General features: G+C 49.5%; 1 protein-coding gene across 2 annotated transcripts in view; it reads left to right on the top strand.

Moving 5' to 3' along the window:
• MRTFA (myocardin related transcription factor A) overlaps positions 1 to 21,189 on the top strand; it is a 175,934-nt gene that overhangs the window by 137,854 nt on the left and 16,891 nt on the right. For both annotated transcript variants that reach the window (XM_061418616.1, XM_061418615.1), the window contains one exon: positions 19,614 to 19,669. In XM_061418616.1, coding sequence (XP_061274600.1) covers positions 19,614 to 19,669 — 56 coding nt within the window. The remainder of the gene's footprint in view (positions 1 to 19,613; positions 19,670 to 21,189) is intronic.

Genomic DNA, 21,189 nt, shown 5'->3' with positions numbered 1-21,189 from the left:
TGGGCGGGGCCAGAACTGGAGCCCTGTCAACCGCACGGAGGAGGTAGATTCTACTCTGACTGCAATGGGAAGCCATTGAAGACTTTCAAGTAAGTGAAGACAGGATCTGATTGACCTCGTGGGGATGTCAGATCCATTTCTAAGAGCTGGAACTTCATAGCACGTATAAAGATCCTGAGGTCTGTTTCTGTCCTAAGCATCAGCCAGGAGATTCAAGTCTCAAGTTTATTTTTTTTTAAATTGCAGTTAACTACCAAACCATTTGCCCACATGCTGTCTCCTCTGACCTTGCAGTGAAGGACTCTTGTCCTTAAAGTGTGGGTCTGTTAATGTGCTCAGGTAGAGTGGTGGTGTGCTTTTATAAAACACTCCAAATCTGCCAGTCTCCAAACCTTGTAGAGGAACAAGTCACCCCGTGTCAGTCTCATTGTCCCTTTCGCCAAGGACATCCTGTGTTTAGGGTCTGCTTTTTGCTTGTGATAATTTTAGGTGCTCTAGAGATTAAAGAAATATTCAGCATGGGACCTGCCCTTAAGACACTTAACAGTTTATCTGGGTGGTAGGATTTGCCCATACACAACATAAAGAGCAATTCAGTGCTGATCTGTGGGGTGCTGACTCTGATTACAGTACTAGTTCTGGGAACATAGTGCTGCTTCTCAGAATCTGTAGTATGTTCAGGATCTAAAAACCACTCAGAGGATGAGGGCCTTACATTTTTTTTGCAGCCTTTCATTTGATACCAGGGACTACTGGAGATAACTGCTTAGTAGGATTTATTGTGTCGCATTTCTTACAGTATTCTGTGCTGTTAAGACAAACGATGCTTGAATATTGCAGTTATCTGCTTAGATGTTTGTCTCTCCAGTTAGACTGTGAGCTCCTTGAGGAGATATCTTATTTATATTTCTGCCCCCAGTACCTGGCACTGAATGAATGAATGAAGACAGCCAATTGTAAAATGGTATGTGTATGAGAGAGAAAGAGAGAATGAAAGACAGACAGAAACAGATACTACTTAACTGCAAACTTGTTGGAATTCTGGGCATGGAATTTGAAACAATACTCCTGTTCTCCCAGGAGCTCAGATTCTAAAATATTCTAAGTGGTGGTTCTCTGCATCTGTGAAGTGAGAGTAACTGCCCTTCCTATAGGAATAGAAACGCCCTGCTTCTGTGAGAATATTGCATTTTCCCTTGTAACACAAGCCACCTTCAACGATGGGCACAGCTTGTTTTTCAGCTTTTCCAGTGAAGAAAGTAGGTAGCAAACTCTCAGATTGTGAGAGAGGGAGTGTTGAGGCCTAGGAAAAGCTCCAGGTGTGAAGTGCCCTGCTTCTCAGCTTACCAACTGAGGTGCAGACAGGGCCCAGAGTTCCCAAAGATGAGGTTCCCAGCCCCTCACCCTCTGAGTAACCCCACTTCCTCACCCCAGCCCCTCGCCACTACCGTAACTCCTGTTATAATCTGGGACATTGTCTGCCTCCCTGACACCCCCACCAATTCCATGGTCATCCTTTGCTCACGTCTTTCAAAAGAAAATGTGAGTAGTGCTGGGGGCAAATCGTAACTGATCAGCAATTTGTTGGTTATTGAAGACTGGGCGATCTGGAAAGATAGCATCTGGTTTGAAGTGCCTGTTTCACTTCCATCTCGCTGGCCTGAGGAGTTTCTGAGAAGTGCCTTTATGTTTAAGTTACCTGTACAACTTATGAAAGTCGTTAAAGACCCTCACACCAGGGGAAAGGAGCAGTGTAGTCATGGCCGTGTTCTGCCTCATCAGTTTCTGTTTATGTCTTTTATCCAATTCATCTCGTCCCGATCTTTCTGTAGCTCTGGGAAGAAAAACCCACCCACCTTGTTTCACAGAGCATTCCCACAGCTCCCACAGGGGTCTCTGGCTTCCAGTCTGGACATCATGTCTGCAAGGCACGATGTTTTCAGTGGCTGCCCTGCCTTCAGGGTTGTTGGTAGTTTTGCGTATTGTTCAAAGTTGGGCAGTGGCCTTCCCATAGATTTCAGGGGATTTAAGGACTTCCCTGGTGGCCCAGACGGTAAAGCGTCTGTCTACAATGCGGGAGACCCAGATTCGAGCCATGGGTTGGGAAGATCTCTTGGAGAAGGAAATGGCAACCCACTCCAGTACTGTTGCCTGGAAAATCCCATGAACAGAGGAGCCTGGTAGGCTACAGTCTATGGGGTCGCAAAGAGTCAGACACGACTGAGCAACTTCACTAAGAGCCTCTCAATTCCCATACACCTCTTTCTACTGCTTGATATGCTCTGCTCATGGCATCTGAACTATGGGGTCTAGAAGTTTGTGGTTTCTAATGTGTTTTTAAATAGGGTCATTTCTCAGAATCCCTCATTCTCATCATGTAAACCTGTGTCTCAAATTTAACACTACTTAAACCGTACCAAGTGCAGAGTGCCAGATAGCAAAGAATTACATATTCTAGGTCCTATGCTTTCTTTCCTGATGTCTGAAGCTCTGCATATCTTGAGGGAACAGGAGAAATGGCACAGATAGGAAGCTGGTGTTCAAGTCCAGAAATTAAGGAATGCCTCTGTATTTCAGATGAAAAGTCATAGAAGAGGTGGGTCCTGTGTGGTTCACTTTGTTTCCAAACAGAGTTTTCCCCACAGCCTTTCTCTCTGACATTTGAAGTTGTACAAGCCAGAAAGTTAAGGTGAAAACTAAGAAAAATATTCTGGCAGTCAGGGCTGCTGCAGAGGAACAACCTTTTAAAGGAGAACATGGACGTTCTCCTGACCCAAACAAATGACAGATAAATTTCCTGTAATCTTCCTAGATATGAGAGAAGAGCCTCATTTGTCCTTCCCTCTCAGCCTCCTGTTACTGTCCTGTGAGCCCTTGAAGAAAAGCAGAGGTCACTTTTCTGATGCCTCGGTTCCCCCACCAGTTCATTATTGCCCCGTATGCATATGGGAGCAAAGCCTCGGTACCTCGGCAAACCCGTGAGGAAATCGTCTGTATATCCAATAGGTTAGGGACTTCCCTCTGTATTTCTTGGGTGAGTTTTTTTTGTTTGTTTGTTTTGTTTTGTTTTTCATTTTAAATGGTGTTTCTGCGCACCTAGCCACTGCCCCTGGTGACACTTTCTTCTGAATTGTTGGGAGAAAACACACACAGTGTGAAGGCATCACAACTCAGGGCAGCCGGGGTCGATCCAGAAGCCTCTCAATCAGCCTGGGCCCTGAGAGGCACTCAGCCTTGCTGCTGGGTGAGAAAGTGAACCAGTGGTCAGTGCGTTTGATTGGTTTGTGGCTCTGCTGGTAGGCCCCATGTTCTCACATTGAAACTGGAAAAAAATGGTATCGTGTGATGGAGTTCCTGCAGCTGTTTTTAATAAGCTTTACCACATCTTGACTCCTGACCCTTCAGTTCTGTAGTTCGACCCCTTTGTCAAGCTTCAGCTTGTTGGCGTTGGCCAAGTGCTGCACAGAGACCCAGTTGCTTAAGCTGGCATTTTACTGGGTCCCACGTCAGCTGAAAATCTCCTGTTCATCTGACTATAGCAGTCTCTGTACCAGGAAGAAATTTCTTCTAAACTCTGACAAAAGATTATTTAATGGCTGAAAGTGTCAGGGTTAATTATTATGATCTCTTTTCCTCTGTAGCTGAATTTCTTCTTAATAATAATATTTTTGTTATTTGTAACTTGGGAATTATTCCTTATATTATTCTTCATCAAAGGTATATAAACCTTGTTTCAAGATTCTCTTTCCTGAGGACATATGGATAAAATCCATTTTGGTGAAGCTCTTTTAAAAATAACTCTTGGTGTTCATAACCCCTGAGAAGATAAACCAACCTCAGGCCTCAAAATTTCTTGTAATAAGAAAGGAGCTGTGATTTAACTTTGTAACTCTCAGTCCATCTTTATTAAATACTGAGATCCATGGCATCTTTTCCCCAAGTTTCCATGAATTCTAAAGAACTAGCCCCCCCAAAACCAGCCCTGTCCAGTGGCACTTTCAGTGTTGGTAGAAGTATTCTGTGACACTAGCCGCTACCCACAGGTACTCCTGAGCACTTAAATGTGGCTAGCTTGAGTGAAGAACTGAATTTTTTAATGTAATTTTAATTAATTTAAATGGTCACATGTGGGTGGTGGCTGTAGTATTAGACAATAGGATTTTAGGCTTTATTCGGCCACTTAGAAACAAGGTGACTTTGGACAACTCATTTCACTTTTCTGAATTCAGATTCTACTTTTGTAAAATTCTTATCTGAACATGGAAAAAACCTTAAATGTCCATCAACAGATACATGGATAAAGAAGATATTGTGCACACACCCTGGAATACTACTCAGCCACAAAAAAGAACGAAGTGATGCCTTTTGTAGCAACATTAATGAACCTAGAGATTATCGTACTAAGTAGAATAAGTCAGAAAGAGAAAGGCAAATACCATATGATGTCACTTTCTGTGGAATCTGAAGCATGACACAAATGAAACAAACAGACTCACAGATGTAGACAACGGCCTGTGGTTGCCAAGGAGCGGGGAGGCGAGGGACAGATGGACTGGGAGTTTGGGATTGGCAGATGTAAGCTATTATATATATGTGTATAACTGATTCACTTTGCTCCACACCAGACAACACAACATTGTCAATCAACTATACTTCAATAAAATACGTGAAAAAAATAAAATGCTTCTCTACCCCACAGTTAATTTTGGAGATAAATGAGATGATGTGTTGTTCCTACTTTTGAGATACGGGCAGTATTATTTGCAGTGAGTGGAGCTTTCGCTTGGGTCTGCCATTTGGGTATCTGAAAGTAGCTTTTAATATATATAGCTCATTAACTTCTGTGAAAACCAGTGTTTGGACACAGGAACTGTCCTTCAGTAAACAAAATTCTCCTTAATTTCACTTTCCTCTCTACTCTTGGATTAAAAAACTTTTGCTGAGGGACTTCCCTAGAGGAAGACTCTGCAGTTCCACTGTAGGGGCCTGGATTTGATCCCTGTTTGGGGAAGTAAGATCCCACGTGCCTTGAGGCACAGCCAATAAAATAAGAGCAATTTGCTGAAAATCGTTGAGAGTCAGAGAACCACTAGCCACACATGGTACTCTGTTAAGGTTGCTCCCCTTTTGGTTGAATATTAACAGGACGACTCTTTTTATTAGCGTGCCCTCTTCATGGTAATTTTTTTTTTTAAATCTCTCTTAAAACATGTAAGTGGATAGGTTGGAAATAATGTATATATTTTTAATTTCTGGGCAGCTTGCCAAGAGACTGAAATGTTCACCAGCGGGGACCCAGTGGTGATTCCAGCGCAGATGAGGGTCTAGTTTGCAGACAAATTGCTCGCTTTTTAAAAAACTTATAAAGATGGAAGATGACAGAATTGTAGGCTGAAAGGAAATGTTGTTTGTTTTGATTTGAAGTGAAGTGTTAGTGTGTGCGAGGCATTCTTTCTGAGAGGATCTTGCGTAGCTGATGCGTTTGGGTGAGAGCGGGCTCTCCCCTGGGCCTCGGCCCTTGCCTGTGTGCTCCAGTCCACTTGGGAGTCACAGAAGCTCTGTGTGGTCATCTCAGAATAGCTCTCCCTGTGAGCCAGAAAAGTCTGGACAGGATTGACCTGCACCCCTTTCCAGTAAGAGCTCAGAAAAAGACCTCCTCCAAAGCCTGCAGTTTGCACCCGGCTCCAGCCCAGGTGGGGACCCCGGGCCTGTGCTTCTCAGGGGCTCACTCTCACAGCTTTTAGTGTGGTCCCGTTGGCTCTTTCAGATACATAGGTATCTTTGAGTGAAAGAGCTAGTTTATTTCTGCCTTTTCTTTTTAATTGAGATATGGCTGGTATACGTGATGTTTGTTTCAGATGTACAACATTACTTTTTTTTTTTAAAGCAGAGAACTCTGCCTATCTGAGATGCTGTATCCTCAGCTCAGGAGTGAGACCATTTAACTCTAGTTGGATCCTAGGTTTACAGGACATTTGAGAAACGCCACGGTCAAGCGTGTGTTCCAGGATCGGGGCTAACCTGATCCCTGGATTTGAAGCTGAGGGAAGACTGTGTTACCATATGGGCTCAGGAATCTTCTCTTTCATCTCAGGAGAAGACCAGCTGGGCATGTCGCTCCCTGCCATTTGATGTTGCTTTTCTGAGAGGTCCTGGAGAAGGAAATGGGAGCCCACTCCAGTATTCTTGCCTGGAAAATCCCATGGACGGCGGAGCCTGGTAGGCTACCGTCCATGGGGTCGCAAAGAGTCGGACACGACTGAGCGACTTCACTTTCTGAGAGGTAGCAGCCTTCTCATCTCTCTTCCTGCTGCTGTAGGTCACCAGCAGTGTGTGTTCCTACGTCAGGGGTCAGTGACTAGCACGGAACTGCCTCCTTGTCCAGTTGCTATCAAATCCTAAAATAGCTCTAGAATGAGTTGTATGTTCCATGCATTTTCCTTGTTGAATCTGAGGAGGAATCCAACAGGGAGCTCTCTTGGACAGACCATCAGAAGTAGTCTTCCTGATACAGGTTCTTGATACACTTTAATACCTAAAATGTATAATAGGTATTCACTTTCATTTAATAGTTCTGGAAGTATCTGCTTCGGCTGCTGCTGCTGCTAAGTCGCTTCAGTCATGTCCGACTCTGTGCGACCCTATAGACGGAAGCCCCCAGGCTCCCCCATCCCTGGGATTCTCCAGGCAAGAACACTGGAGTGGGTTGCCATTTCCTTCTCCAGTGCATGAAAGTGAAAAGTGAAAGTGAAGTTGCTCAGTCATGTCCGACTCTTAGCAACCCCATGGACTACAGCCTACCAGGCTCCTCCATCCATGGGATTTTCCAGGCAAGAATACTGGAGTGGGGTGCCATTGCCTTCTCCCGGAAGTATCTGAGATGCTTTTAAAGATAGTATCTGAGATACTTTGCCATATCTTTTCAAGATAGTGAAGGAGTTTAAGTCACTTGTTGAAGCTACGTACTAACTTTTCTTAAACAATGAAATCCTAAAGAATTATGCATTCAGGGGAGCCCTGATGGATATCTGATGATGGTGGTGATTTAAAATCCTTCAGCCTAATGGGAGGTTATTTGCAGAGGAGCGGAGGTGATTCAGAGCTTGTATTTAACAGGTGACCTAGACATTTTGGTTATGGGGCTTCAAAAAGGTATGTCTGTGTGTGCTGCAGCATGGACTGTGTACTGGAATGACGGACTGATCTGGAGCGCTAGGCTGGGCTGTGGTGTGAAGGCTGGATACCAACAGGCCTGGCCTGTAGTCCAAAGACAGACTTGGAAGGCCAAGTTCAGAATGTTTGACCCCTCACATTTTAAGCTTTTGAAATTCACTGTACCTGTTGGTATTCATGCCATGCAGAATTGTGTGATGCCTTTTACCTCCCAGTCTCAAGTCTTTTGCCCGTCAGTGGGGTCAAGGTTGAAGACCCGGGAGCAGCTTGCACTTCTGAAAAGGAAAAGCTGCGCATCCTTGAGCCTCCGTTTTTAACTTTCGTTCTTGGTAGTTGGCTCCCCTGCTGGTTTGGGTGGGGTGACAGCCCAAGTGCCGAAACAGGGGTGGTTGGCCAGCCTGCTACCAAAACAGGATGTGTGCGGAGCACGTTTTCTGCCTGTTAGTGGGGATCCTTGCTTGCCCTGGAGTGTGTGATCTTTCCCCATAGCCCATCACCAAAGCTTTTTCTTTGACTCTCCTGGACTTAGTTCTGGTTTTCATTGTCATGGCCAGTCCCTGGACTGTCGACCCAGCTCTTTGGTTAATATCATTATTGCTGGTTATTTTTGTAGGCACTTTGGCATGACAGATAAAAACAGAAAGACAAAAAATGGAAGTGAGCCCCATTAGCTCTCAGCATTTGACTCCACACCCACACGTTCTCTTCAGAAGTAGAATGGCACAGGAAAAAAAAAAAAAGTTTAAAACAGTAACAATGCCAGAAGCTTATTAAGCAGAGCTTCCAGCAGGTGGTGGAGCACTTTCACTGTGATGCTGAGAACCACTGCCGCAGGGGTTTGTGTAGTTGCCATTTTGTGGATGAGGATACCAAAGAGCAGAGGATCAGAGGCCTTGCCTGAGGTCACAGCACCAGTGGAAGACAGAGGTGAATCCAGTCCGGGTCTTCTGGCTCCAAACCCCAGGCTGATTCCTGAAGGTCACAGTCTAATGATTCTTACTGATAGTGGAATCTCATGGTGATGGCCTGATGTAAGCTCACCAAAATGTCAAATTTGTAAATATTAAAAATTGAAAACAGTGTCAGATCAAGAACCAGGGTTGGCGGGGAAAGTGAAAGTTAGTGGGGAGGGTATATGTGAAAGTAACTCCATCATTTTTAAGCCATCTATTAAAGTTGCTTCCAAGTTGCTGCTCCTGTATGCTGGCTTGGAGGCCGTGGGCGTCTCTTCTCTGTCTTAACAACTCTTAGTTAAATCAGAGGTTCTGGATTTTTTTTTTTTTGGTGCCATTGATGCTCCTTGGGAAATCTTGCATGTTCTCTCACTAGACGGTTTCCCAGGCAAGTAACCCAGACCTCAGCACACAATTTCCAGGGATTCACAGATGATCCAAAGTAGTACAGCGTGCCCCAGGTTAAGAGCCCCTGCTCTGCCTGGATATGGAGTCCCAGGGAAAACTGTTGCCCTAATGGTGTTGTGAACCCAGTGACACAGCAGCCTCCGAGCTCCCCACCCACTCGCTCTAGAGCAAGGGCCGCGTTTCTGGAGCTGCCTTCCATGGAGTGGGATTGCCAGGCCAGTCCCAGCAGCAGCATATGGAGTCCATCTTGGCTGAAGCAGGCCCTCATCAGGGTGTGAGGAAAACGGCAAACGGGCAAACAGCCCCCGATGCGTTGACTCTCAGAAATACGTACTTTGCAGGTTGAAACACTGACCTGAAAGGGCTCAGGAGATTCACCTCTGCCAGTCTGTGGGTACCTGCACTGCCAGCAGAGACGCAGTTCTGAGTTAGCTGTTTAGAAAAGTTACCCAGACCTGACTCGGCATGCTGCGTAGTCACGTAGCCCCCGGTGGTGGGGAGTGAGCAAGTAAAACTCATTTTTTCTCATCTGCAGTGTCACCTCTCCTGCCTTCTGGACTAGGGAGACAGGGGTTTTCACATTTTACTGGCACCAGCCTCCTCGAAGAGCTTTTATTAAAGATTAAAATTCTTGAAGCTCAGAAATCTGCGTTAGATTCTTACCCTCCAAGACTTCCTAAGCAAGTACCCTCCTAGACTTCTGGAACCCCACTTGGGGAAACACTGGACAAGGGTCGAGGGCCTCGCTCCCCTTGATGGCATAGAATGCTGCTGTTCACCTCTCCGCAGGAGTCCTGGAGTGGAGGGTAGCCCCGTCCACCTGAGTCAGGAGTCAGTGATGGATCTCCCAAGACAGTTGAGGTTGTTGCAGTGTGCCTGAGCGCAGGCAGCTGGTGCCCCTCGTCTCCAGTGCTGGGAAAAGCCCACCTCGCTGCCGCCCGAGTGGCCTTGCACCACGGCTGGGGTGAGTTGGGCAGTTCCTGCGCTGCCCAGACCCATGTGACAGACTTCCGTGCTGGGGCCATGGGACATGGCAGAGTTCACTTTGGAGGAAATCTGATTATATAGCGACTCCCTCTGCTCTGTTGAGCCCTCTGAGAGAGGTCTGATGGGGAGAGGGGTGGGGAACCGTGTGCCCCTTGACATGGCCCGAGGTCGCGTCTGAAGTCCTCCTTTCTGTCCCGTTGCCAGTATTTGAGTGAATGACGAGGCGGTGTTTGTCTCAAGAGGAAGAGCCAGGACAGGAAAGCAAAATGTAGAAGAGCAGATTAAAATCTCTGGTGGTGGTTATGGTTACTTTTTGGTAACTTAAAAAAAAAAAAATCAGAGAAGTATGTTTCCTCTGACCCACTCCCACCCTCCTCCTACCTGGCTTATGTGGAAATAGACACACACGAAAAGATCTGGATTTGGACATCAGGAGAACTAGAGCCTGGTCTTCGTTCTGTAGCCGATTAGGATGTGACCCCACTCAAGTCAGTTCTCCTTTATAAAGTGTGGAAACAGCAGGTACTCAGGAGCTCACATCAGGCCATTTCCATCTTGAAAACCTCAGGGAAAACACACAGAAACTGTTCGCAGCAGATCCTGGGAGCCACTTTATCCATGGCAAGGTTGACGGGCACAATCCCGCTTTATTTCTTCTCTCCATTTCATTTTTTCTAGTACCCCTGGAGAAGAGAGCAAAGTCCTGAGTCCTCCAAGGCCCTGTGCAGCTCCCCTCTTCCTGCATCTCCTCCCACTCTTCCAGGTCACTCTGCTCTGCCAGCCTGGCCACCCGGCGGGTTCTGCCCCAGGCCACTCTGCTTGCTGCTCTCCTGCCTGTAGGGCTCATTCCCCTCCTCTGGGTCTCAGCCCTGGCATCACAGCAGCATCACACCAGGAATCCCTGACCACAGTGTATAAACCCTGCCCCATCACTCTCTGTCACCCATACCCAGCTCTGTATTCCTCAGAGCCTGTATTGCTTCCTCCTGTGGTAGGTGTTTATATGTCTGACACCTCATTCTTCAGTGGAGTGTAAGCTCCATGAGAACATGGACATCCCAGCGCCAGCTGACACACGGGCTCTCAGTTAACATGCATGGGGAGTGTTAGCACGTCGTGACGTCTGGGAGGACAACACCTCTGGAATCCACGTCCTCCTCTCCTCCTCCTCCATGTGTTAAAATGGCTTTCTGCCCCTACACCTCACTGGCATCACTCTGAGACTGCTGGCCTTGTCCTAAGTATCATGATCCTCTGGAAACTTGGCTAGCCTTGTTTTGTCTGACCTGCCCACTGTCCGCATCTCTTTTTCTTGAAGCTTAGTTTCTGTATCCGCTTTGCATTGCTTTCTCCCACCCCTGTGAGCCTTCTCAGGTTCTTTTGCTGGGCTCTGTTGATCACTTCTGCTTAAATGCCAAGATTTTCTTAAGATTCATCCTGGGAAGTGTTTTCTTCCGTCTCTCCATGACATATATCACATCATCCCTAGATGATGCCGTATGCATGCACACACACATGTACACACGTGTGCATGCACACACACACACACCACTTGCACATCTCTTGAGAGGATGTCTCACAATCAGCTCACATCCAGCATGGCCCCCAGTAAGCATAGTCTCTTATGTAATGCCCCAGGCTTATTCTTCCTGTATCCTTTCTCTGGGAATATTGATGGCATGACCATGTACTTGGTCACCCCATATTTTTCTTCTGAAAAATGGCCTCTTGATCTCTACTAGAGTGATCGTGTAAAAATGCAATTCTCAATATTTTGCGATTCTCAACGTAATAACTGATTCCAGGTAGGTATTGTCAATAGATGCTAAAAGCATGAAGTGCTTAGGGAACAGGATTTTCGCAAGGCCTCCAAGTGTTACCCCACAGATTACGTATTAATTACAGAGGGGGAATGCTTGCTTCGGAATGAAGAGAGCTGGGGTCACCTTTCACACTCAGCACCGCCATCAGTTGGGCAGCACGGCATCGCGTGTGTCGCTGATGCTGAAAAGTACACTCAGCTCTGTGCTCCTCCTGCCAAAAACATTTAACCTAAATCTAATCATGGGGAAGCAGCCAAATTCAGATTATATGACATTCTTTCCACAGGACAAGCTGGTTTAGACACACTTAAGTCAGCATCAGGAAAAGTGAAAAAGGCAAGAGTCCCGTTTCAGATTGAGACTGAGTAGCAAACAGTTAAATGTAGTGCGTGATTCTTGATTATATCTTGGTGGATTCGGGGGGAAAATCCAAACAGCTGTAGAAGACATGTGAGGGGCAGTTGAAATTCAGACACAGACTGTACTTTAGACTATATGATTGAATAATGTTCATTTTCTGAGGTGTGCTAAAGATATTTTAGTTACAAAGGAGAATGTCTTTATTCTTAAGAAATGCATATGTAGAATTTAGGGATAAAATATTATGATTGGCAGCCATCACTCTGTATCTACAGGTGGTGGATTCAACCAACCACAGATTGAAAATATTTGGGGAAAAAAATCCCAGAAAGTTCCCAAAACCAAAACTTGAATTGGCCATACACTGGAAACTATTTGCATAGCAGTCGCTTTGTATTAGGGGTCATAAGTGGAGATGATTTAAAGTACATGGGGGCTCTTCATGAAGATGGCGCCGAAGGTGAAGGAGGAAGCCCCTGCCCCTCCTAAAGCTGAAGCCAAAGCAAAGGCTTTGAAGGTCAAGAAAGCAGCGTTGAAAGGTGTCCACAGCCGCAAAAAAAAAGAAGATCCGGAAGTTGCCCACCTTCCAGCGGCCCAAAACACTGCAGTTCGGGAGGCAGCCCAAATATCCCCGGAGGAGCGCCCCAGGAGAGACAAAGCTGACCACCATGCCATCATCAAACTCCCCTCACCACCGGGTCAGCCAGGAGAAATTAAAAGACAACAACACCCTGGTATCCACTATGGATGTCAAGGCCAACAAGCACCAGGTTAAACAGGCTGTGGAGAACCTCTGTGACACTGACGTGGCTGAGGTCAACACTCTGCTCAGGCCTGATGGCGAGAAGAAGGCGTACGTTCAACTGGCTCCTGACTGTGATGCTTTGGATGTTGCCAACAGAATTGGCATCATCTAAACTGAGTCCAGCTGGCTAATTCCAGATATAAAAGTTTTCACCATGTAAAAGCATAATAATTTAAAAAAGTAATAAAAAAGTACATGGGGATGTGCGTAGGTTACGTGCATTTTGTGTAAGGGGCTTGAGCGTCCGTGGGCTTTGGTGTCCACGGGGGATCCCGGAGCCAGTCACCTGCAGATGCCAAGGGACGACTGACTGCAGCTCAGTTTCAAGTGATTTCATCAACAAACCAGCAAAACCGTGTGTGTGTGCATGTGTGCACAGGAGAGGAACACAAATATGGCTGAAACGTGCCTGGCGAGTCTGGGTCAGAGTTGTAAGATTGGTTATTCCTTGCCCTTTCAGTGATCTGTAAGTTTGAAAAGTTGAGAATTAAAAGCAGCTAGTGCAGGGAAGAGTGAGGAGCCTGTGAGTGCAGACGTGCACGGTGAAATGAATACACCACCAGTTACTAGGTGTGTTTCTCCTCACTTAGCTTTTTTTGTCCACTTAATTTTTGACACAAAACATCAAGTTGGAAATAAGTCCACACCCCTCGTGTACTGGGTCACGCCCCTCGCCTGGGTGGTGGGATGGTTGATGGGATGGCCTCCATGGCCTCTGATGAGGCAGAGAACTGCTCTCATTCAGATTGTCTCTCCTCTGTCTGCTTTCACGGTTTTGCCTGTGTTTTAGCTTTCAGAAGTTTAGTTGTGATGTATCAGATCAGTCGCTCAGTTGTGTCCGACTCTTTGTGACCCCATGAATCGCAGCACGCCAGGCCTCCCTGTCCATCACCAACTCCCGGAGTTCACTCAGACTTAAGTGTATCGAGTCAGTGATGCCATCCAGCCATCTCATCCTCTGTCGTCCCCTTCTCCTCTTGCCCCCAATCCCTCCCAGCATCAGAGTCTTTTCCAATGAGTCAACTCTTCGCATGAGGTGGCCAGAGTACTGGAGTTTCAGCTTTAGTGTCATTCCCTCCAAAGAAATCCCAGGGCTGATCTCCTTCAGAATGGACTGGTTGGATCTCCTTGCAGTCCAAGGGACTCTCAAGAGTCTTCTCCAACACCACAGTTCAAAAGCATCCATTCTTCAGCGCTCAGCCTTCTTCACAGTCCAACTTTCACATCCATACATGACCACAGGAAAAACCATAGCCTTGACTAGATGAACCTTTGTTGGCAAAGTAATGTCTCTGCTTTTGAATATGCTATCTAGGTTGGTCATAACTTTCCTTCCAGGGAGTAAGCGTCTTTTAATTTCATGGCTGCAGTCACCATCTGTAGTGATTTTGGAGCCCAGAAAAATAAAGTCTGACACTGTTTCCACTGCCTGGCATGTATTTCTTTGACTTTAACTCGTTTGGGATTTACTCAGCTTCTTGAATGTGTAGGCTTACGTCTCTTGCCAAATTTGGGAAGTTTTCAGCCATTTATTTAAGTACCTTTCCTATCCATCTTTTTCCTCCCCTTCCAAAGCTTGGATGACACGATGTTAGACGTTTTTGTGGGTTGGAGGTGAGCTTGTAATGGTGGAAGTCCTGACTCTTCACCAGCGCTCCCCTGACAGTCCCCTCGGCGGGGACGGGGTCTCCTTACTGCTAGCGGGGATGTGGCTCCCTACATGGTCTGCACTTACTCCTTGGGTTGGGGCAGCTTCCTCCTCGGCCTCCTTTGACGCCCCGTGGCAGGAGGACTGGGATGCTTCATCACAGCCGTGGAGGGCTGGAAGTCTGGACTCCCCCTTGGCTTTTCCTGGCAGGGGTGGGGCTTTCACAGTGATTGATTATTGTCTAAGCTCTCTCTTGCTGGGATGCCCTTTTCCTGGTCCTGTGGCTAGCGAGGGTAGGTTTTGTTGGGGCTTTTTTGTCTGCTTCCATCAGCATCTCCAGGTTGCTGGCTTCGTCAGCTCCAAGTCTGGGATGTATGAGGGACCCACCACTGTGTCCTTCGGGTTCCAAAGTCCCTGGCCAGTCTGTCACCTTCTCTCCACCTTTGAGAACCTACTGTATAAGGTCTGGAGTGTTCATTTGTAGTCAGTGGGAGGAGTACAGGAAAGTATGTCTTCTCAGCTCCCCTGATGCAGCCCTGCGACGGCTCATTAGAGTTCTTCAAGGGCTGGGCCCTCCCCGGCCCCCCAAGCCTTGTGGTCGCCACATGAACACCCCCGACCCGCCACATCAGACCACTTGTAGTCCCGTGAAGCTGCTGTGCTCTCGGGTGACCGGCCCACTCCCTTCCTTGTCTGCATGTGGTATTTCTATTCCCTTCATTTGGGTTTTCTCTGTAAATCTACCCGGACAGTTGAAACACTTCTTTCCTCAGGCAGAATTTTGCCTCTTCTGTCTCATGTCGTTTCAGTTACTTCTGCACCTATACTTCTCTCTTATGGTGTCATTATTTGTCTTTTTCTGACCAGACTGTGAGTTGCCTTAGAGGGCTGGGACTCCATCCTGTCCATCCTTGTCCTTAGTAACTAGCACAGTAGCTGCTTAAGAATGCGTTATTAGATGGATGGATGGATCTGGCTCTCGTTTCCCACCTGAGTTGTTAAATACGTTTGCTCCCCATTCCCTCACCCCACTGCCACACACACCAGCCCCCACTGATGGCCTGTGCACAGGGCTGCTGCTTCTGCCGTGGACAGAGAGCCCCCAGGCTTGCCTGGCCCGTCACACTCTGTTGACCTCGCTGAGGTGTCCTGTGATCGCAGCCTTTGAGTTCCTCTGCACACAGCATCGGTGGTGAGCTTTAGTTCTAGCATGGTATCTTCCTGAGAATGGGAACGATCATTTTTGTGTTTATTATGTCAGCACCTAATAAAGTGACATTCAGACCCAGGCACCTAATAAATATTCCTTAATGACAGTGGTGAGGAAATGAGTCTTGGTCGTTCGTTGCTGTCGTTCTTGCTGAAAAGCTTTTCCAGAAGTGCCCTGTGGCTTGCAGGAGGCGTTGCGTTGTCTGCGTCTGGGGCTGGTGGTGGGAGAGCGCTGCGCTCCCTGCTGGGGAGGTCCTGAAGGCTGCTTGCACTCACGCCTCTGTGCACTCGGTCCATGTCCTGAGAACTGCGCCCAGCACAGCACCCAGCTGGCCCTGGGAAGCAGAAATCTCCTTTCCTTTGAGAAAGGAAATTGAAGCAGTTTCTTCTCTTACTAGGTCCCAAATGACCTCAGTTAAGGCAGCAGATCTGTTCAGGGAGAAGGAAGATGGGCGCTGAAGAGAAGGAACACAGTATATGGCTGGTGCTTAGAGCCAGCTGGGGCCGAAAACTGGGGTCAGGAGCACCGCACCGCTTAGCCACTTGCGCGCGTTTGATTTCCTTGCTGCTGTTTCCTTTCAGTGCATGTTTGCAGTCCTCCCTGTGTCCACACAAAGCCGTGCAAGCGTCCCAGGAAACCAGTTTCGAGAAGATGGAAATGAAGAATCCCGTTTCACTGCCCAGTGACACCACGCACGTGTGTTCTTGTGGACAGCCGTGCGCGGTTCTTGGGCTTGCGTTGGTTTCGGGAGGGGAACGTCTCTTTCAGAGACTGCCTTCTTGGAGTTTCTGGGAAAATAAAAGTTCCAAGTGAGCAGTGCCTGGGCTCCTCGGGCAAAGCCATTAAGGCAGTCTGGCACAGGAAGACGCGAGTCTAAGGTGAACACCGCCCTCGGACTCAGACACACACTTACGGGTTAACTTTTGAGTCTTTGGCGATTTTCCACAACTCGTAGAGGCCTGAACTTTGTAATGTATTTTCTGTGTTGCTCTGCTTCTTGGTGTCTCGTTCCTTAGTGGACAAGCGTGTGGTGATCATGGCTTGACACTGCCACCTGCTCCCATATCAAGAAAGGCCAGGGCTTTGCGTTATCACCCCTACCCCTCACTAGGCGACCCTCCACAGCCACAGCTTCTAGCAAAGCTGGCCGGACATGTTCAGGGATGGCCTCTCCACCACGTACCCCAGTCTTCCAAGAGCACTGGCTACCCAGCTCCAGGCATCCCCAAACGGGCCTCAGAAGCGCCTTCTAGGAGTCCCGACGAGAGGGGCCATCGCCTCCTCCTTTGCCTTCCTGGAAGTGGCGCTCGAATTCGCTGAACTTGCTCTCAGAGAGCAGAATTAGACATGGGGAGCGCAGAATGGGCTCTTCAGGGGCTGACAGTCCTCGCTTGTCACCCAGGTTGGGGTCCAGTACCCGGTGAACGGCCTCACGGGTCACCGCAGTGTTGGTTTCCTCACGTGTAGAACTGGAAGAGTGGCACCTGCCTCGTGGTGGTGGTTAAGATTCAGTGAGATTATAATGTCATAAAATGAAGCCGTCTTTGGGGATCAGTGATCATTGTGTTGAATTTTTTGCGGGGGTCTTCACTTCTGGTTCTTTTGCTCAAGCTCTGAGCAACTACTGAGCTCCTCTGGTCTTCTTGTTCCCCTCCTGGCTCATCTCCTGGAATCGGTGCTGGAGGCTGCGCTTTCAGCCTCATGTAGGCTCATCTTTCTGACCGTGGCTCTGGGACCTGCAGTCACTGCACCCCTCCTCTGAGCCTCCCTCCCAGCATTTGTGCTCAGCACGGTGGTCAAGCCAGCCTTGCCACACCGCCTGCCCTCTGCCCTGCTTCTCAGCCTTCCTGCCTCCACATCCAGCGGGGTCATCCTTCTCCACCTTCTGAAGAAATTAAGAAGCCAGCCCAGAGGAGAGAGAACGCCAACCTGAGGGTGAGAGAGGATGGGGTTGAGAACCTTACTCTGCCGCTCACTGCCTTTCCTCCCGTTTCTGAGCCTGCCCACGGCTGTAAAACAACACTGCACACCACATGGAGTCACTAGGAACATTCGACTGGACAGCACTTCAAAGTGTCCAGAATGGTGTCCACCACAGCACCTCGCTAGCACGAAGATGGAGCCACGCAGGAAGTCAGCTGCACCTGACGTGCATCCCTACTCCCGACCACACGTGCTGGTGGGCCGGAGGGTGACACGGGCCTTTCCCATCGGGAAGGTCTGTGCAGCGTGAGCTGGTGCCCAGAGACTGGGTGTGTGCCTGCCCCCGTGGGCAGCAGAGTAGGCTCTTGCGCGTCCAGCACCAAGACTGCTGCAGAAACTCACTAGCCCCTGTGGGGATCTAACCCAGGGCTCAGCCAGATCACCATGCAGGGTGCCAGCAGCACCCTACCCGCGGCGGTGGGGGTGCCCCGGGCCCCAGAGCGCCGTCACTCTCAGAAGTGGGCGGAGTCCACTCTGCAGAAGAAGACGAGACCCAGAGAGCAGGTGGTCCCCCCAGTCAAACCAGCAGCGAGGGAACACAGACGTCCTCATTTTCTGTCGGGGACCCCTGAGGTTTTGAACCCAGATGAGAGCTTAATCCTGGCTGCTCAAGGGAAAGTTCAGAGTTCACAGAGTCCTCCGGTTTTCTGTCACCAGGGTACAACTGTATGTCCATTCCACGTGGAATAGCCAGTAGATCACCAAATGAGCCACGCGCTGGGTGCCCTCGGCGGCGCTGGGGTTACCGTCAGAGAGGAAAGGAGGACACGGGCCCCTGCCGTGCCCGAGGGAGCTGGCTGGCAGTAAATTAGAAAGATTCTGGTGCGACTCTCTGGAGTGTCAGACGGCAATGAGCTGTGGAGAAGGAGAAGGCAGAAGGACAGGCGGGGGCGGGGCAGCGGACACTGAGTTTCCCTCTGCTTCTCGGTCCTTACCGTCCTCCGCAAGGGCTGTGTGTGTGCCCTGCTGTCCGTCACCCCGCGCCCAGCAGGGCTCTCGGAGGCTGATGCTGGACTTGCGCCAGCTGTACTCAGCAGAAGCAGATGCAGGCTGGCCTGCTGGCCTGCAGAGATGCCCAGACCTTCAGACCAGAGCTGGGTGGGCTCTGGGAGCTTGGTGAGGGAGCCTGTGTGCTGGTTTTCCTTAGAGATCATTTGTTAAGTCTAGAGCTCCCCCTGCTGTTTAGGAGGTAGGGTGCTCTCAGCTGACCTTTCAAAAATGATGGTTTCTTTTTTATCCTAAGATTTAAAAACTTTTAAAAAATTACTATGGGGACATTTGGCCCTTCCTTCTGGTTTGGCTGCTGTTGAGGCCCAGCCCGGGGTGGGGTGGGGCGGCGGGGGGCAGGGGCCCCAGCAGGATGGGGTCAAGTCTGTGCTCTGGCTACTTTTAGCGTCTCCTCACCCTGCTCTCCCACCACAGCCGGCAGCCCCTTCCACACCGTCTCACAGCTGCTCTGAAACCGTGGGGCGGCAGAACTGAAACTGACCCCCGTCTGGTGAATTTCTTGAAGTGAGCCACGCCAGCCGTTCCCTGTTCAAGCTCAGGGTATCCCCACTCATCATTTGCTGAACTGGCTTCGCAGTGCTGCTTTGTAGAGGGTCCGACTCTGGTCTCCCTGCCCCCAGCATGCTTTGCCGAGTGGCGAGCTGTGGCCCGTGGGGTGGTTGCCCCAGAATAGTGCCGAGTCCCTGACGGGGCTCCAGAGGGGCCTTCTGGTCAGCCGCTGGTTGTGTGCACCGCAGTCAGCCATACAAGCCCACTGAAGGTTTTAGTCCTTCAAGATGAAATGCAGGTTAATTTTAGCAGCACTGTTAACACCAGCTGAACCGAAGAAGGAAACGGCACCAAGTAGACCTTCGTCCTTTTGGTTGAGCTGCCTCAGTCACACCGTCTGGTCATGTGGTGATTCCTGATGAGGTTAAAGGAGGACAGTGGGGGCGCCTGGCTTGCAGGGGTACTCTGTGTCCCCGTCTTCCAGGGTTGGTGGCTCCGTAAGGGTTGTGTTAGGGTTATGTTCCGTGGGTGCACCTTAGCAGTAACTATTCCCCATGAGAATGAAATCACCAGGATTGTAGTGATGGGGCCTCTGAGCCGTACAGACGTGTACTTACTCAGGCGCCCCCTTGCCCTTCCCGTCAGCCGATGTGAATAGCGCTGCTCAAGTGAACTTGAATTCAAGATGCCTTCTCCACTGTAAACTGCAGCAGTAGACGCGGTGCTTCACTCTGATGTAATTATTGTACGCTTCTTCTCCCAACAGCTTTGAAAAGTCCAGCTGCATTTCATGAGCAGAGAAGGAGCTTGGAGCGGGCCAGGGTAAGGCGTCTTTCTTCCCAGGGACCCCCCAGCCCTGTCAGAGCCCACTGTGCTGCTGCCAGCTTCCGTCCGGCCTGGCGCGGCCCCAGGGTCAGCCCCAGCCTCACAGTCCTAAACAGAAAGCTCTGCCTTTCCGCTTCATCCCACCCCAGCGTCTGCCAGCATGAAGGTTTGGACCGTGATCAGAATGAGTGTCCTCTTCTGGTACATCCAAGGGTGTGTCATGGGCGCCAGCCTCCTCTGGGTTTGGAGACCGCTGGTATTTTCCAAACTTGAATTCCACTTGGCCTTTGGTAGCTGTTAGGACATGAACACCGGCCACGGGAAAGCTTGCTGAGTGGTGGTCCCTCCGTGTCTGTGGCTGCACTGCTCGCATGTCTCCAGGTGGGCCTGGAGACCTCCCTGTTGCCTGAGCAGCCAGGGGCCACTGGAGGCCGTGGAAGCAGAAGCTGGGCCCCTGGGCGCCGGCTCACGCTGCCGCACCTGGCTTGCTGCTCTGTCCCCCTCGGTTTCAGTTCCCCCAGGGGCCTCGGGGGGTAGTCTGCTGCCTGGCGTGGGTGGAGATGGGGAAGTGGCCAGAGCGTGCTTCCCCATCTTGGCCCGGCACTTTTTCTTTTATGTAAAAGACAAGGGAGGAGAACCTCCCCGGATGGAGGCTCACAGGCTGCCCGGGACCCACAGCTCTGTCAGAGACTGAATCGTTTACCTCCAGGGCTCTCCTTACGGTCTTCTGTTTTTATCTTATTTTTAACCAATTTCTAAGGAAAATGATGATGAATTCCTAGAGTGAGCAGGAAGAATGAGGGCCTGGGTGCTGGGAACGAAAGGAGTGGCTGGGTGCGCTGTTGCACTGGCCGGAGGATGAGGGAGTACGAGGAATGGGCTTGCCCGCGCCTTCCACCCAGTCTTAAGACTTGGTGCCACTTCTTGGCCTGCTTCTCCAAGGCAAGGAGTAAATGTGACCTGATTAGAAAAGGTGCTAGTTGACAGGTGCAATTCTGTCCTTTTCGTGTTTAGGTTCACGGCAGCTCTTATGCGGAGAAGGCAATGGCACCCCACTGCAGTACTCTTGCCTGGAAAATCCCATGGATGGAGGAGCCTGGTGGGCTACAGTCCATGGGGTCGCTAAGAGTCGGACACGACTGAGCGACTTCGCTTTCACTTTTCACTTTCATGCATTGGAGAAGGAAATGGCAACCCACTCCAGTGTTCTTGCCTGGAGAATCCCAGGGATGGCAGAGCCTGGTGGGCTGCCGTCTATAGGGTCGCACAGAGTTGGACACGACTGAAGCGACTTAGCGGCAGCAGCAGCTCTTATGAATTAGGCATCTATCTTCACCTTAATAGATGCAGCTAAGAGAGGTTAGCTAGCTTGTCCAGCTAGTCAGTGGCGGCCAGGGTGAAACCTTGGTCTGTGGACTCCAGGTGTTTCTTCCTCAGTACCTGGGCCTCCTCCTGCTGCTGTCCGTGAAGACCGGCTCCGGCCAGAGTCTGCTGTGCTTTCTTCTCCAGCAGCCAGG

This window comes from Bos javanicus, chromosome 5 (genome assembly GCF_032452875.1).
Source record: "Bos javanicus breed banteng chromosome 5, ARS-OSU_banteng_1.0, whole genome shotgun sequence".
Classification (NCBI taxonomy): Eukaryota; Metazoa; Chordata; class Mammalia; order Artiodactyla; family Bovidae; genus Bos; species Bos javanicus.
Note: the sequence above shows the minus strand (reverse complement) of the source record. Positions and strands in the feature narration are given on the sequence as shown.